This window comes from Meleagris gallopavo, chromosome 16 (assembly GCF_905368555.1).
Source record: "Meleagris gallopavo chromosome 16, MGAL_WU_HG_1.1, whole genome shotgun sequence".
Classification (NCBI taxonomy): Eukaryota; Metazoa; Chordata; class Aves; order Galliformes; family Phasianidae; genus Meleagris; species Meleagris gallopavo.
This window is the reverse complement of record NC_139419.1, coordinates 9,059,054-9,074,341: the sequence shown is the minus strand read 5'-3', so window position 1 is coordinate 9,074,341 and position 15,288 is coordinate 9,059,054. Positions and strand designations below refer to the sequence as shown.

The following is a 15,288-nucleotide window of genomic DNA, read 5'->3' as shown; positions in this document are numbered from 1 at the left end:
CTTTAAATGGAAATGGTGTAACAGGCAGTGGTCAACAGCCGACCCCAGAGGCCAGCTCCCCATAAACTAACTGTGCTTCAAGACTTCTGTTCCTAGTTTGCCTTTGGTATGTGGACAGTTACTTAGAGCGGTGTTTTATTTTCCCCTGGGAAAGATGAAGAACAGTGCCATGGCTCAACGCTCGGCTCTATCAGATCGCCTGTCCTTTGCTGAACACAGAGGATGCCCAGCTGGGGTCCTTCGGGTTCTCAATTTTAGCGCTGCGATTTCCACAGATACTCAAAACTGCCGCAAATTGGACCAATGCCGTTTATTTTACTGGAACGACGCATAACCTCGTAGATACAAAACTCCCAGAACGAGCACCCGCGCCATCAGCGCAGGGCGGCCACTATCGCTCTGCAGCGCCCCCAGCGCCCAGGAGGTATGGCCACCCCCGGCTGCAGGCGCAGGCGCGTAGGGCGCCGCGCTCCCGGCGGAAGTGGCGTAAGGCCGGCGCCATGGCCGAGGTGGCGGACGGGTCGCAGCCGGAGGGTGAGGGAAGCGGCGCCGCGCGGGTCCGGCGCGCTGCGGTGCTCGCAGCCGCCGGCGGGACTCGCGCCGCAGCTGTCGCATCCCCTTGCAGACTGCCCGGGAACCGGCAGCGCCCAGGCGGGTCGGGCCGCCGCATGTCAGGGATGCCCCAACCAGAAGCTCTGCGCCGCCGGCGCCGCCGCAACGGATCCGGGTGAGAGAGGCGGTGAGGGGGCCGGGGGCGCGGGACGGGGCGCGGGACGGGGCTCCGCGCTGGGCCGGGGCTGACGCGGCCGCGCTGCCCGCAGCCGAGGCGGCGGAGCTGAGGGAGCGGCTGCGCGGCGTGAAGCACATCGTCGTGGTGCTCTCCGGGAAGGGCGGCGTGGGGAAGAGCACGTTCAGCGCGCTGCTGGCTCGCGGGCTGGCGGCCGACGAGGGCAAACAGGTGGGGCGCCATCGGCTTATTTGGCTGCGGTGTGCGGTGCGGGGCTTTGCATCGAGAGCCCTGCTGTGCAGGCGCGTTTCCACGGGCCTTCGTTGCTTTGTGTTCCAGGTTGCTCTGCTGGACGTCGACATCTGTGGGCCGTCCATCCCTAAGATGATGGGTCTGGAAGGAGAACAGGTGCGCTCTGACCGCTCCTATAGCGAGAGGCCGAATGTGTCAGATAAAAGCATTCCCAATGTGCAATAAGACTAAAGCTTCGCTTAGCTTTAAGGCTTCTATAAGGTCGTGTATTGAGAGGCCAGCCAGCAGGCAGGGGAGCAGAGAAGGTGAGATGGCCATTCAGATCCACATCCATACAGATGTGCAGCATGGTGTCATTTGCTAGAGAGTTGCAGGCAGTCGGGGTGACCAGTTCTGCCAGGCAGCTGCTGCTCTGCATCTGCTGCTAATCCATGAATACTGAACCTAAGTCGTACCAGCATGGTGCCCTTATCAGCTCTGAAATGTTTCATGTATTTATATAAAATCATGGGTATGTTTCCAGCAGGAGCATTCAGCAGTTCACTTATTAATGGAAATCTAACTTTTCTGCAATTTTTAATTAAATTGGTCCAATATAGTAACACCACATCCATAGGCAAGGTCTTTTTATCCTCTTCTGTCTTCTGTTCATCTATTACATAACTTCTGTATTAATTTCTAGTGTGACTTTGTATGTATCTCTTCAATTTTCAGGTTCATCAGAGTGGATCAGGATGGTCTCCAGTGGTAAGCTGGTGCAGCTGTTCCCAGAGGTGGCTGGCTGGGTTTGACACTGTTCTAAGGAGCAAAGGACTGGGGAAGCAGCAAAGCGTGCTTTTGTATTAATTGTGATGGACAGGGGGTCTCTTACACCCCTCAGAAAACATCTCATTAATCTTAAAAATATGCAGGGAAAATGCCAGGTGTTTTTTTGTCTAAAGGTCACCTGTAGTGTATCCCCTCTACCCTTTCTCTCCCGTTCTGCATGGAGTTTCTCTTCTATTTTAGTATGTTGAGGAAAACCTAGGTGTCATGTCAGTGGGGTTCTTGCTCAGTAGTCCTGACGATGCTGTCATCTGGAGGGGACCGAAAAAAAATGGTACGTGTTCAGGGTTTTCAGCAACAACTTACATGGTTGGAAGAGTGAATATCTGAAGATGAGCTTACTTGGCTAATAGCACAAACCTAATATAGTAAGCAGTGGCAAAAAAGCAGCGAATACTCGACACTGTTCAGTAGTAGTTACCATACCTTCATCATTTTTCTTGCAGAGTAGAGCCAGAGCTGCACAGTATAGTTGTGTTACTGCTTCCACTTTCATGAGAGAATTTTTTCTCAATATCTTCTCTAGTTTCTTTGAATAATGGATACAGGGGGTCAGGTGCTTTATTGGGTTTTGGTTTTTGCCTTTCGTTTGTTTTAATTCTTTGCAAAATCAGCACTTCTGCACCTGAGTTGACTGTAGTCAGAAGAATTTGCATATCTGGGCTCTAAAATTTGAAGCAGACTGAAATATACAAGGATTTTTATTTCATTTAATCCCACGTTCTTGTCCTCTCTTCTAGGGTTGATCAAACAATTTCTTCGTGATGTGGACTGGGGTGAAGTTGACTACCTGATTGTCGACACCCCTCCAGGGACGTCAGATGAGCACCTATCAATTGTGCAGTACCTCAGTGCATCGCGTGTAGAGGGTGCTGTTATAATTACTACCCCTCAGGTAAGAGATCTTCATTTCCATTCACAGGAGCAGCACGGCAAGTGCTTGGTTTACAATCAGTGTTTAATTATGGAGAAGGGAGCTGAATGACTTGCTCTGTGTGTGCAACTGGCTGCTTTATGGGTTAGGTGGATGCCTTGGTGGAGTAATGGACCTAAGTGAGCTTCTGCACCACTGAGTGGTTCACGGTCAAAAGCTGTCTGATCTGTGTTGTGAAGTGAAATGAATTAATTCTTCAGGATATGACCTGGCATCACTGTGCATTTGTAATTTGGTCACCAGTAGCTAAAAGTTCAGAAGTCAGTAAGTTTAGTATTTAAATGATAAGGTGTGCACTGTTTGACAGCAAATGAAGTGCTGCCTCCCAGCTGCATGGTGCTTTTCATAAATCAGTTGGAGTGGAGAAAAGTCACACAAAGACTTAAAATCTGAGGGAAAGCTTGATTTGCAAATAGAAAATGGCATATTTCTGTGATGTACGTTTTTAAAAGAAAAAAACAGCTGAAATTCAAATTATGTGCATCAAATCAAATTCACTGGTATTGTGATGAACATAAACAAAGGGAACAGTGCCAATTGATTACAAGGAATTCATTATAAAGTCCAGTTGTTTCTTCATATTTGTAGGAAGTCTCACTTCAGGATGTTCGGAAAGAAATCAACTTCTGTCATAAAGTGAAACTGCCAATCATAGGTGTTGTGGAGAACATGAGTGGCTTTATATGTCCAAACTGCAAGGTAAGGCTATCTGTATCTTAAAACATTTCTTTACATCGGTGTTGTTTGCACATCAAACATTTCTGGAAAAATACCTTGTTCTCAGAATTGGAGCACAGTAACTCGTATTTTTATGTTGTTCCAGAAAGAATCTCAGATCTTTCCCCCAACTACTGGAGGTGCAGAAAAGATGTGCCAGAACTTAAATGTTTCCCTCCTGGGAAAAGTGCCTCTGGATCCTCAAATAGGTAATGTTACTGTGTTGCACTACAACAGCTTTAAAACTGTGCTGGTGTTCTTACTGGGAAGCCTGACCTACAGAATGTTAAATGTTTTGTGTCTCAGGTAAATATTCTTTTTCACATAGAGCATCTGTTTGAGTCACACGTACCGTGGTGTGAAAAGTACTGGGTAATTTACTTAACCTGATGTTTCATCTTGATAAGGATTTTATTACACGTCTTTTCAGCTGTATAATCCTTACTCTAAATACATGGTGTCTTTTTGGTGTAATCACCTGCAAATACAACTAGTAAATTCTTGTGCAAAGAAAAGCAACTTGTAAATGATAAGCATTAATGTTAGTGCTCTGTCTTCACTGTCACTGGCACGACTCAAATTCTGATGTGGATTGTGAGATGCTTTGGTTCATCGCCCACTGGCTGTTAGAAATGAACACTTGATTTAATGATTTGAGGAACAGGTCAGTACTTCCAAAGTAATGACTGAAACTTCCTGCTGGTAGAGGTCCTTCATAAAACTGTGAGCTGCAGCTCCATCACTGACGTAACCATTTCTTAAAAAGAGTGGATACCAGTGGTTCATTGGAGGAGTCTAACTATAGTGGGATGAGCAGTAAGTAAAGACAAGCTCTTTTTTTCCAGTTGCACTGTTTTCATGCTTTTCCTGTCCTTCCAGGAAGAAGCTGTGACAAAGGTCAGTCTTTCTTGTCTGAAGTGCCTGAGTCTCCAGCGACGTCATCTTACAGGAACATAATTCAAAGTAAGTCTTAAAATTACCATGAAGGTGAATCCCTGCTGCAGTGCATTAAAGGTGCTGGAAATTAGTTTTCTGACACACGTAATCAAAAAACAAACCAGGGTACACGTGCATAGCAATTAAGAATGTAATGTGCAATATAATCTTTACTTTTTTTGGTTGTTAGTTATGCCAGACTTACAAACTGGTGACTGAGTTGTATATAATAACTGTTTTCATTCTTTTGCTTAAATCATTAATTTTAAGAAAAGATGTGTGTTTGCTTGCTCTCAAGCAATTTTTAAGTAGGCCACTGAGGGGAGCCTACTAAGTATGGGTAATGTTGCCGCCTCCTGGTTGTAATCACATGTAAACTACCCCAGGAGCCAATGATGTACAGTTTCAAAATACCAACAAAATTCCAACGCTGCTTGGCTGTGACAAAGGCCCAACCTGTGATAGCAGCAGAGGACAGCAGGATTGGTATTTATGTATTACTTTTTCCCTGTCTCTCCAGGGATTCAGGAGCACTGTGATCAGCACCATTTTCAAGAAGAAAAGATTATCTGAACACAATAAAAATATGCTTCATGTGTAATTATAGAAAAGTAACTTATGCCTTGCCTTGACTTAATATAAGGAATGTATTCTTTTTGTATATTGCAAATAAATTCTTAGTATTAATGTCATTCTCTTTTTTTTTTTTTTTCCATAAAGATTAATCAAGATTACTGAAATTCACAGCTGGTCTCAAAGCTTGCTATGAGGTTAATTAGATAAAATAAACAAACCTTCATCTGTGTTACAAAGGTGCAATTTGCATCCACTGTCATCACACTGATAATGTGAATATGAAGTTGGCTTTTGAAAACGTGCATAGACAAAATCTTATTCACAAAGCTGAATGTAAAATAGGCTTCACTGACATTGGGACATTCTATCTAAACTCTCGCATGCATGTGCAGTAGGCTCTGTCCTGCCTTCTGCTGTAGGATGAGTTGCAATGCCAGATTTCTCTCTCGTACTGAAAGAACATCACATAAGTATCTTTGTCAGTGGAAAAGATCTGTTTTTAGAGTGGAATTTTCAAAGTGATGTCCTCTTTCCTTACAATTGGCATTGGTTTTAAAACTGCCTAGATGTTAGGCAGCTTACAGTTAACAGTACAAGTACAGAATTTTATTTACTACACAAATCAGAATAAGATTAATGGATTTTGAATGCTTCAACATAACTGTGGCTGCTTGACACTGTTTTTTTCCTTGTACTAGATCTTAAGCCTGAGCACTTTTAAAATAATAATCCCTAACCAAGCTGCCCTTATACAATTGTAATTCTTCTTTTTACCGAGTAATCAAAGACTTGGGAAATCTGTGTTGTGTACAGGAGGAAAAGGTACTTTCACTTTATTAATGTTAGTTTCAGAATTAAACAAATGATCATCTTCTGGCTGCATTCTAATGCTCAGGACAATCTAGCAGTTTCAGTTTAGTTTACGGGTTTTTCTCAAGATAATGTCTGCTTTTTGAAGTCCTGCATAACTACAAGCGAGCTGCCTTTTGGGGAAAGTGTTATTTTGAAGTAGATTGAGAGGTTTAGGAGACTTATAAGCACAAATGATAGAAAATCATTATTTCATGCAGGCAATTCTAGAAGAGCTTTACTTCAATAATTTCATATGAAAAACAGCTTTAATAAATGAGTACTCCTCCTGCTCCTCCTTTCATTTTTCCTTAAATGATTATCTGGTCCATGTCTTCCCATGTTCTTCAATGCGGTCTTCTGAAATCCCCCTGCTCTGTCCTGTTGAGTGAAAGCATGACAGGCAGATGTTAGCATCATTTAATATACGCAGGGAAGAGGCTGTTGGAAACCTGAGGGTTTAAAGTAGCTCTTTCAGCAGTGCCCACGTGCTAAATCAGCATGGTACTGAGCATTTAACTCGGAGAAAATTCGTCGTGGGGTTTAGAAGCTGCTCAGCCATGGAGCTTCAGCCAGCTCCTGAATACAGAGCAAAGTGACTTTGGGTACAACCCCGTGGTGGGAGCTCACAAGATGGATGTGCTGGAAGCCCTGCCAGAAGATGGGTTAGGAACCAGTATCTGGAAGAAGCCAAAGCCTGTAACAGCATAAGGCAGGTCAGCATTTGATACTTCATGGGCTACTGCTGGCAGACCAACTTAATACTTACTCTTGGCAACATCTGCTGTGACAAAAAACCTTGAAGTTATTTTGCTGATGCTTTTTTGTCCTCCTAATTTGCAGTGGATGTATCCATATAAATTAGCAGTCTGAAGGGAGATACCGGCTATGACAAGAGCCTGCAGACAAACAGAAGTTTAGCAGAGATGAAATGCTGCCAAGCTGTAGATTGTATGAAGGGAAAATATACGCATACGTGTTACAAGAAACATGTTTTATATATGAAATGTATTGCTTCAAATAATGAATAACCTTAAAAGAGATACATTCATATTAAACACAGCAATCCCTTTCTGTAAGAAAATACATTTTTTAAAAAGTGGTACAATTTTTGACTCAAGTCATTCTGTATGTTGAAGTATTTAAGCTCCTATTCAAAAAAAAGAAAAAAGCACCTATCCAAGTGATTCTATAATCATTTCACTTCTTCTAAGCCTGACTTATATCTAATATCTTCATAAGGAGATACACAGCAAGCCTGCAGATATGTTTGCTGACAAATGCCTTACTGTAAGTGAGATCCTGTAACTTTGGAGGTTTACAAAGAGCATCAATAGATACAAATCAGTATCCACAATTAGCAGGCAGTAAAAATAAGTGGAACCATTGGTGCTTATAGGCTCAGAGAAACTTTGTTTCCTAGAACCTACTGCATTTTCATTTGTGGAACTTTCTTCCCAATGTATGAGCAACATGCATCTTCATTGCTAGCTTGGGTCCAATTTCTGGTTTTCAAAACTAAGGGTGGAGAATAACTGCTGGTTTAATTTTAACTGTTGTTTCTTTAGTGATGCCATTTGAGCCACTATAAAGCAGTTAGTTAATTATTTGCAATTAACTCATACCCACAGATGAATTTCCTGTTCCATTAAGTAATAAAATGTAATCTCAGGTATTGTTATGTAGCAGTATGTATGCAAGGCACTTCACCTCTTAAAAATCAGTAACAAAATCATACTTAGCACAGTAACATAACAAAATGTATTCTGTGGTGATTATGCAGACACTTAATAGAAAAGTTTACAGGGGAAAACATGATGATTTCTTAAAGCCTGTTAGCATAATGCAATGTTTGGGGTACGTAGCTCTGGGGAAAAGTAAGCTGCTATAGTTAAAAGTGAAGCTACAATTCTGCCAACCTTTTAAGATGTCCTTCTTGAGACAGATGAAATTGTTGACAGCCGATAACATAGTAAAACCAGGCTAAAAGTTGCATTCCTGAGCTCAGGCTTCACTGCAGAAAACTCTGATTTCAAGTTCTTATTGGGATTTTTGTAACATTAGAGATCTTGATGCAAAGATCGTTGCAAAACTACAGCTCTGGGTTTTCCCTCAACTAACACTGCTTGTCAGCTATCGTTCATTCAGTAATTCCAGACTTACCAGCCATTTCAGCTTCAGGGAAAACAAGGTGCTGAAAAAAAACACTGTCCAAATTACTGGGCAGATAATGAGGCCAAGCCAAAAGATTCGAGCTTCAGCTTCAGTTGAGGCAGCTATTGTAGGCACCTAGAAAGGAAATCATTGAAACTTTTAGTCACAAAACCAAAACCCACAATAAATAACAGATCAACAAAGGAGGAATTGACATAAATCTTTACATAAATTTATTACATTTAATTCAATTTGGCATCAGATTCCTACTAAGTCCTGAGAGATGTGTGACGCAGAAGACTGTTACAAACAGAATTTTAATTACATGTAACACTAATTACCAACAAATTACCAGCAGTGATGCTGCACTAGCATTTACTGTTCAGGGGAAAAATAAGTCAATTCAGCTGAAAACTCCACACTTGAAAGACCTAATGGGCTGCAGCCCTCCCAAAGAAAAGGGCAGACAGTTGTGATGTTCAGGGTGTGTTACTGTCTTCCAGCACACCTCAGCTGCTGGTAGGATTTCTAGCTTGAGCTTCTGTCCCAGCAGCAGCAGTGCACCAGGAATTGGTTGCTGGTTGGTGCTGAATGACTTGTCATACTTCTAAGCAAACCCCCCTCACAGAGGAGATTTTAAAAAGCTGCCAGAGGAGTGGCAAGAGATGGAGCTCCAGACTGGGAAGTAAGAGAACAGTGCGTAGCCCAGACTGTGCCATGATAAAGGAATTCTCATCAGTAAACCAGGACAAAAATACAATCTACCCTATTTATACCTTCCTTCCTCTGTTGTTATGATTCTCACGTTAATCAACCTATTTGCCAGAAGTTTTTGAAGGCTTGAGCCCACAGAGGTGAGCTGACTTTGTACTGACTGACTGACAAACTGCACTAAGTGAAGTAGGCAATGCACTTACTCATAAGTGCCAAGAAAGCTCTTGCTGTCTTTCTCAGCTCCACAAAACTGTGATACGTTGGAGGTCTTCCAGCTTCTCTGCTTTCCTGCAGACTTGCTTGAATCCTAGATTTCACTTAAATTACAGGCAGAACGCTGACGTCTGCTATCCTCTTACTGGTGTGCAGGCACACTGCCTGCTGCATTCCTGCAGGTACAGCCCCAGCTGCACACAGGGCTGCTAGAGGGCACTGCTGGCCTGCATGCCTGGGGCAGCTGCCATTGGGCTCAGCACCTCAGTCGTGTGCACCTCTGGCTTTGCACAAAGGGGTGACCTACTGTGCAACACTTGAGTGGTGTTCGGCCAAGCTCTTGTCTGCTGGGGTTTGGGACACTGTGTTAGCAAACAAATGTGGAACTGGCAGTCTTGACCCTAGCAGCAGTGCCAAGTGCCATTTGATGGGGCTTCTTTGCTCAGCACTAGCAGTGTTAGAATACTCCAGAATCTGGGTGCTGCTGCCCAGCACATTCCATGAGCATGAATAAAAGACACTAACTTTTAAGAAATGAATTTGAACTATTCAGCCTTGCTTTCAAGATAGTTCTTTCCTGAAGATAATTCTGTTTTGTAAATAACTATGGGAAGATGGATTCACTATAAGTTGTTCTCATTTGTTCCTTTTTATTTAATTAGTATGGATACGACAAGCTTTTCACATGCTTTCTGCTTGTCATGTGCCTTTAATTATCATTCTTACCCTTTTTGCTTCAAATACCCAGTGACTTTTTCCATCTTCATCAATCTGGTTCCACCAACGTAAACCAACCAAGAGTCTTCCTGTCACATTCTAGTGACAGAAACAATTATTTGCATTAAGCAGCTGCATCACTCATTTGTCAGAAAACATTTAAAATAAAGACAAGCATGTCTGAAAATGGTATTTCTTACCAAATACTAAACTTATTTCTAAAGCCTATGTCAATTTGTGCACAACAGCCACTAAGGACAGAGTTAATAGGAATGGAGAGACCCATTCTCCTAATCTGATCATTAGCACAATAATATTAACTTAGATAAGAAATGATAGGGTGCATCTTTCCTAATTCAGTTACTTGGAAAAGACTGATAAATTCTTACTGAGAGAACCCCAACCAAAAACACACTGGAAAAAAAAATGGGAAATTAATTATAAACGAGTGAGCTGCTTGGAATCAAGCAAACAATTAAATTAAGAAAGTATTTTTGAACCTGGATCAATACTATAATTTTACTGTATGTTGGAGACACATCAGTGTTTCACACAGGACTTATTGTTCTTTGTACCCCTGGGGACTCTGGGCTGGCCCCTCCAAGCCCCTGGGCCATCACTATGGTGCTGCTACCACAGCTGGGCTCTCTGAGGGCTGTGAGGCACAGCACTGCAGCTATAGACATCCTCTGGGTCCTTTCCCATCCTTACTGAAAACTACTATCTCTTTATTTTCTCCTAGAGATACACAAAGTATACAAACAAATCTGTCTGTGGCAAGGCTGCTTTCCTACCATGTTAGTAACTTACATCAGTGACTAAGATAAAAGTCTTGTATAAAATGGGATTGACCCATTTACTAAATCAACAGATCACAATGTCTGTCTCCCTTTCAGTATATATCTTCCCTTTTTATTAATAGTATATATATTTGTTAATGGCATAACAACACTTTCAAAGGTAATTACTGTTCAGGATCATCTTACCTTAACTGACCAAAAGTCAAAGGATAGAAGAAGGAGAATAGTGACAAAACAGGCAACAAAGCTGTTGCTGAACCAGTCACAGAACAAGTAGGTAATAATAGCACTCACTCGGAAAAACAGGTGGAAAAAGGTGGCCAGTGGGTGCCTGGAAAAACAACACAGAGCACTTAGGAAGTTATGGGACAAGAAGGACAGTTAGTGTTATACTGACAGTGCAGTACAGCAACTATTTCTGGTCTACAGTGGCATCTCAGTTTGTAGTTGTTATCTCAGATGTTGGTAAACGATCAAAGTGATGAAACTTCCAATAACCAACCTCCAATCTACAGCTAAGAACAGCAACTGTTGTGTGTACTAATGCTTCCTCAAAGATGGAACAAAACCTGCACAGCCACGAGCTTCGTGGTGCTGTGTGAAGGAATCTGGTGAGTGGTTGCATTCAGCACTGCAGTCCCAGCTCCTCCATCTGTATCACAGAGCACAAAGGAATTAATTGAGACAGATCTTGTGTCTTTCCAAAGTGCTTTGAAAACAAGACCAGCAACTCTCTGCAATTAAAATGATATAGAATAAGACAAAATGAACCTTCATATGGAATAACTGAAAGTGAACACTTCCTTTTACAGAGGGAGTACAATTTAGGAAGTTTACAATTCTTCTGAATGAACGGTCATTAATTTCACAGCATATCTGTGCTGTGCTTCTCAAAGGAAATTTGGCCTACAACAAAACTGAGGGAAATCTCAGTAGAAGAACCAAGTGTACAGAGCTAAATGTTGGTCTGTACAGTAGGACATGGGCTTGGGGGAATGCTATAAGATGCACAGTCCAGGTAATATGCCACATGCAAAACAACAGAAACAGCTGCTTCTGTGAGTTGAAAACAACAGTTAACTAAAAGCCATTCCACCTGAATAACTTCCTCCCTTGAAACTACAATGAATAAAATCTGTTTTCCAAATAAGATGGTTTATTTCCATCTGTGATTGTTTCACTAAGCCCCTCTACCTCTTTAAGCAACTAACAGTAGTGTGGCCCAAACCTTCATTAACTATCTGACTATTTTATTTCTTATTCTATTATGTATAATTAAAAATTTCATATGCATATTATAAATCTTCATAAATTTGAATGGAGTTTAAATTATAGTACTTACTATATGTATTCCTTTATTATAATATTATTACTCCATACCTATTTATTTACCTATTTATTGTAGAAATTCACTATTACATAATGGAAATATTGTGCTTGTAGTAAAGATGCTTGACTGGAGAAGCAAGAATGACACACAGCTGAAGCCTGCATTTACTGCTGTGCCCACACTAACCACAGACTTTCCAAAAACTTCTGACTTACAGATAAACACGTGACATGAAATGAAAGGGGTTTTTTCTTACACAGGCAGAAGGAATCCTGTGAGCTGCCAAAAGCAGATCCTGCCTTGGTACTTCTTGTTCAACATGATGTAAGAGTTCAGCTGCACAAATAGTATGTTGTAGTAATAAAGGCTACTTGTAGGCTGCAACCCTAGAGAGCATCAGGGCAGACAGCTTTTATAGTTATGCTGGGGGCACTCTGGAGAAGCAGGAGGCCCACATTTGTTACAGCCCCGAATGCTTTTTATGGGGACTACAGAGAGTCAAGCCCCTCGCAGAGATACAGAGATATAGCTGTAGATATACAGAGATATATCAGGCCAGAGGCACATCTGCAGGTCCTAGAGGAGGAAGAGTCAGACTGCTCAGCACTGGTATGATGTTCCCTGCATGACTCCCTCATTCGCAGAAAATGTGCACATATTTATGCTAATAATAATTTTGAAACTAAACAAATCCAGTTCATTCTGTTTGCTTCCTCATCTAGCAGAGCAAACTAACATTTCCCTAATTTACAGCCACCAGATGAAGCTTACAGCTTCTACCATATAGGAACGGAATTTTGACCAAATAATCTGAGATAAAGGAAACTGTTCAAGCGTGAAGGCAAAGCCTCTGCATGCTTTTTGACATAAGCTATACAGCTCTCAGTGAATACATTTTCAATTGTACTTGATACATTTTTTAAAAATACAGTTCCCAGAAATATGGTAGCAATTAAGAAATTGAATGAACTAACATGATTTCTCGTACTAACAGAGACAGTGTAGGCTTTAAAAGCACACTAACTTCTCATAAGACTAAACTATTACCAACTATATCATTAATAACTTTGTTCCATTTGCAAGGATGATGCCTGTTAGGATAGGAATGAACTCCTATGAATGTAGTTGGACCCTGCATTAAGGGATCAAACTGGGTCAGCCCTACAATGTACCACTGAACCAGTGTTGCCCAGGTACCTGCTCCAAGCGCCACGGCAGCTCTGCATGCCACTCTCTGCACCTCCTGTCCAGAACTTCAGATATATTTAGGCCAATTTTGAGCAACCAGACCCTTTGGCTCCATCATCTTGTGTTACTTGACTAACGTGAAACAGAAGTCAGCACGTGCTCCTGCTTGATCCTGATTAAATGTTTTGATACTGCACAGAGCTGCAAGTTGTGCAAGGTTGTGCTCTCCTCCTAACTGAAGCAGCCACCAACTGCACCATTATCTGTGCACCTTTTGGTTCTAAAGAGCACTTGCACACATGCTGGAGAATCACAAATGTACAACTTGCCATGGCTTGTGCAAACTCTGAGTAAGTCCAAGATGTATGAAAGTGGGATAAAATTTAATAAAAGCAAATGTCCAGAATATGTCATTATGACCTCTTATAGGCAATGAAGTTCTGCAGCTCCTGGGTGTGTACCAGGCTCATTTGCACATGATTGCTCACAGAGAAGTTTGTTTTTCTATTTCCAAAGAATCTGAGCAGTTTCATTTCTGTATTCTACAGCACAAAATATTTCAATAAAATAAGAGGTTATCCTTTAGCACTGTCACAATGAGGGTAAGAAAGAAGAGCAGTTTTTGGTAAAATAAGCATCTAAACAAAGTGAGCCCACTGTGGTATGGTTATCAGGGAGCATGAACCTGCAGAACAGAGCTCTACAGTACAGGGCTGGTGCCACAGGCCTGAAACAAGCACTTCAGCACAGTTCCACTTCCCACGGGACTCCAGTCTGGTTCCACAGTGAAGCTGTGCACAACAACAATTGCAAGTTTTAGTTCCCAGTTTAGTCACCTCCATTCAAGCCATCTGCTCTAGAACTGCACCATAATACAGAACAGAATGCAAACCTTCCTCAAACCTGCTGCCATGGCAGAGAACACAGAAAACAGTTCAGGGGATGTTAATGCTGTGTCATGGCAGCTCACCATGGAGCCAGACTGCTGCAAGTCTAGTGCAGTGGAAGGGCTGAGACATTCCACCAGACACTGGTAGAGCTGAGCAATTGTATTGTAAAGCTGCATGACTGCTTGTGTGCCTCCGATAAGCTGTGCAGGCTTAGTGTCCCTTATTTTATTTATGCCTACAAGACATGCTAATCTTGCAATCTACCACAGTCATCTGGAGCATGGTGGGAGGGAAGAGAGCAGTATCAACAGAAGCTGATTATATGAGGTACTGATGAGTGTGTATAGGCAATTCCCTTTGACAGCTGTTGCAGGTCCAGAGGAGGGCCATGAGATGATCGGAGGGCTGGAGCAGCTCTCCTGTGAAGACAGGCTGAAGGAGCTGGCCTTTATTCAGAGGGCAGCGAAGCACTGGCACAGGTTACCCAGAGAAGTTGTGGAGGCTGCATGGGCCTGGCAGCCTGATCTGCTGGGTGGCAACCCATGATGGCAGGAGGTTGGAGCTGGATGGTTTTTAAGGTCCATTCCAACCCAAGCCGTTCTATATGCTACGATACACCTCATCTTGTGACAGACCTTGGCTGGGGGCCCTTCAGCTCCAAGCAGCAGAACGATGCGGTGTGTCGCGGCGGTGTGTCGGGGCCATATATCGGGCGGTATGTCAGGACCCTCCCTGCAGCCGCCCCCGCGCAGAACGTGGCCCGAGCGCCACGCGGCAGCAGCGGCCGGCGGGAGCAGAGCCTGCGGTGGTGGGGCGGGGCCCGATCCGCTCCGCTCCCCGTTACCTGATTTTGGCTTTCCGCAGCGCCAGCTCCTCCTCGCTGCCGAAGTCCAGAGACACGTCCTCGGTGTCGTCCACCAGCGCCTGCGGCGGGGACCCCCACAGCGCTCCCGTCAGCGCCGAGGGGCGGGGAGGCCGCGCCGCCGCCGCATCCCGCCGCCCCGCGCCGCCCGCCCGCGCCTCTACCTGCTTCATGCCGCGGTTGCCGGGCGTGGCGGTCGCCGACGCCCGGAGGTGTCAGAGGGAGAAGGATCCCGCCGGCCCCGGGCGCGGCCCGCTCAGGGCTGAGGCGCGGCGGAGCCTCGCTGCCCGCGCTGAGGTGCGCGGCGGCGCCTGTGGGCGGGCGGGCGGCTCGGGCTGAGGTGGCGCGGGGCCGGGGGCTCCTCCGCTCGCACGGCCGCCCCCCAAGGGAACGGGGCCGCCCCCCAGCCCGGCCGAGCGGCTGGAGCGCTGCGGCGGCACCGCGAGCCTGGCGTAGGGATTCCCGTCCTGTAGTTAATGGTGTTTCAGCCTGCTTTTGTTGAAGCTGCGGGATAGTTGTTCGGCTGTAAGGCAGCAGCACGGAGAAAGGCTTCCGAATATGGGTAGGGGAACCGGAGTGTGCTCAGAATGGCTGAGAAACGGGT

General features: G+C 44.0%; 2 protein-coding genes across 5 annotated transcripts; one reads left to right on the top strand and one right to left on the bottom strand.

Moving 5' to 3' along the window:
- Positions 1–411: 411 nt before the first annotated feature.
- Positions 412–5,083, top strand: NUBP1 (NUBP iron-sulfur cluster assembly factor 1, cytosolic). Of its 2 annotated transcripts, XM_085237598.1 has the most exons (11): positions 434–534; positions 626–727; positions 822–958; positions 1,067–1,135; positions 1,694–1,726; positions 1,988–2,078; positions 2,545–2,699; positions 3,327–3,437; positions 3,562–3,664; positions 4,335–4,418; positions 4,912–5,083. In XM_085237598.1, the coding sequence occupies exons 1-11, from the start codon at positions 501–503 to the stop codon at positions 4,962–4,964; spliced, it is 972 nt and encodes a 323-aa protein (XP_085093724.1). In that variant the 5' UTR covers positions 434–500; the 3' UTR covers positions 4,965–5,083. The 2 variants fall into 2 exon arrangements, with proteins under 2 accessions (XP_085093725.1, XP_085093724.1); XM_085237599.1 differs by lacking the exon at positions 822–958 and having other exon boundaries at positions 412–534.
- Positions 5,084–5,770: 687 nt separating this feature from the next.
- TVP23A (trans-golgi network vesicle protein 23 homolog A) lies at positions 5,771–15,182 on the bottom strand. 3 transcript variants are annotated; one of them, XM_085237602.1, is made up of 7 exons: positions 14,849–15,182; positions 14,667–14,746; positions 10,601–10,745; positions 9,624–9,713; positions 7,980–8,105; positions 6,586–6,715; positions 5,771–6,197 (listed from the first exon to the last, which is right to left on the bottom strand). In XM_085237602.1, the coding sequence occupies exons 1-7, from the start codon at positions 14,855–14,857 to the stop codon at positions 6,136–6,138; spliced, it is 642 nt and encodes a 213-aa protein (XP_085093728.1). In that variant the 5' UTR covers positions 14,858–15,182; the 3' UTR covers positions 5,771–6,135. The 3 variants fall into 3 exon arrangements, with proteins under 3 accessions (XP_085093728.1, XP_010718075.2, XP_085093729.1); XM_010719773.4 differs by having other exon boundaries at positions 14,667–15,182; XM_085237603.1 differs by having other exon boundaries at positions 10,709–10,745; positions 14,667–15,182.
- Positions 15,183–15,288: the final 106 nt, after the last annotated feature.

Excerpts from the sequence above, each read along its gene's own strand:
- NUBP1 (XM_085237598.1), top strand. The coding sequence starts at position 501 with ATGGCCGAGGTGGCGGACGGGTCGCAGCCGGAGG. Across the intron at positions 2,079-2,544 it reads GAGGGGACCGAAAAAAAATG|GGTTGATCAAACAATTTCTT; the intron begins GTACGTGTTCAG and ends CCTCTCTTCTAG. Across the intron at positions 3,438-3,561 it reads TTATATGTCCAAACTGCAAG|AAAGAATCTCAGATCTTTCC; the intron begins GTAAGGCTATCT and ends ATGTTGTTCCAG.
- TVP23A (XM_010719773.4), bottom strand. The coding sequence starts at position 14,857 with ATGAAGCAGGTAGAGGCGCGGGCGGGCGGCGCGGGGCGGCGGGATGCG. Across the intron at positions 10,746-14,666 it reads CTGCGGAAAGCCAAAATCAG|GCACCCACTGGCCACCTTTT; the intron begins GTAACGGGGAGC and ends TTGTTTTTCCAG. Across the intron at positions 6,716-7,979 it reads CCCTGAAGCTGAAATGGCTG|GCTCTTGTCATAGCCGGTAT; the intron begins GTAAGTCTGGAA and ends GTTTGTCTGCAG.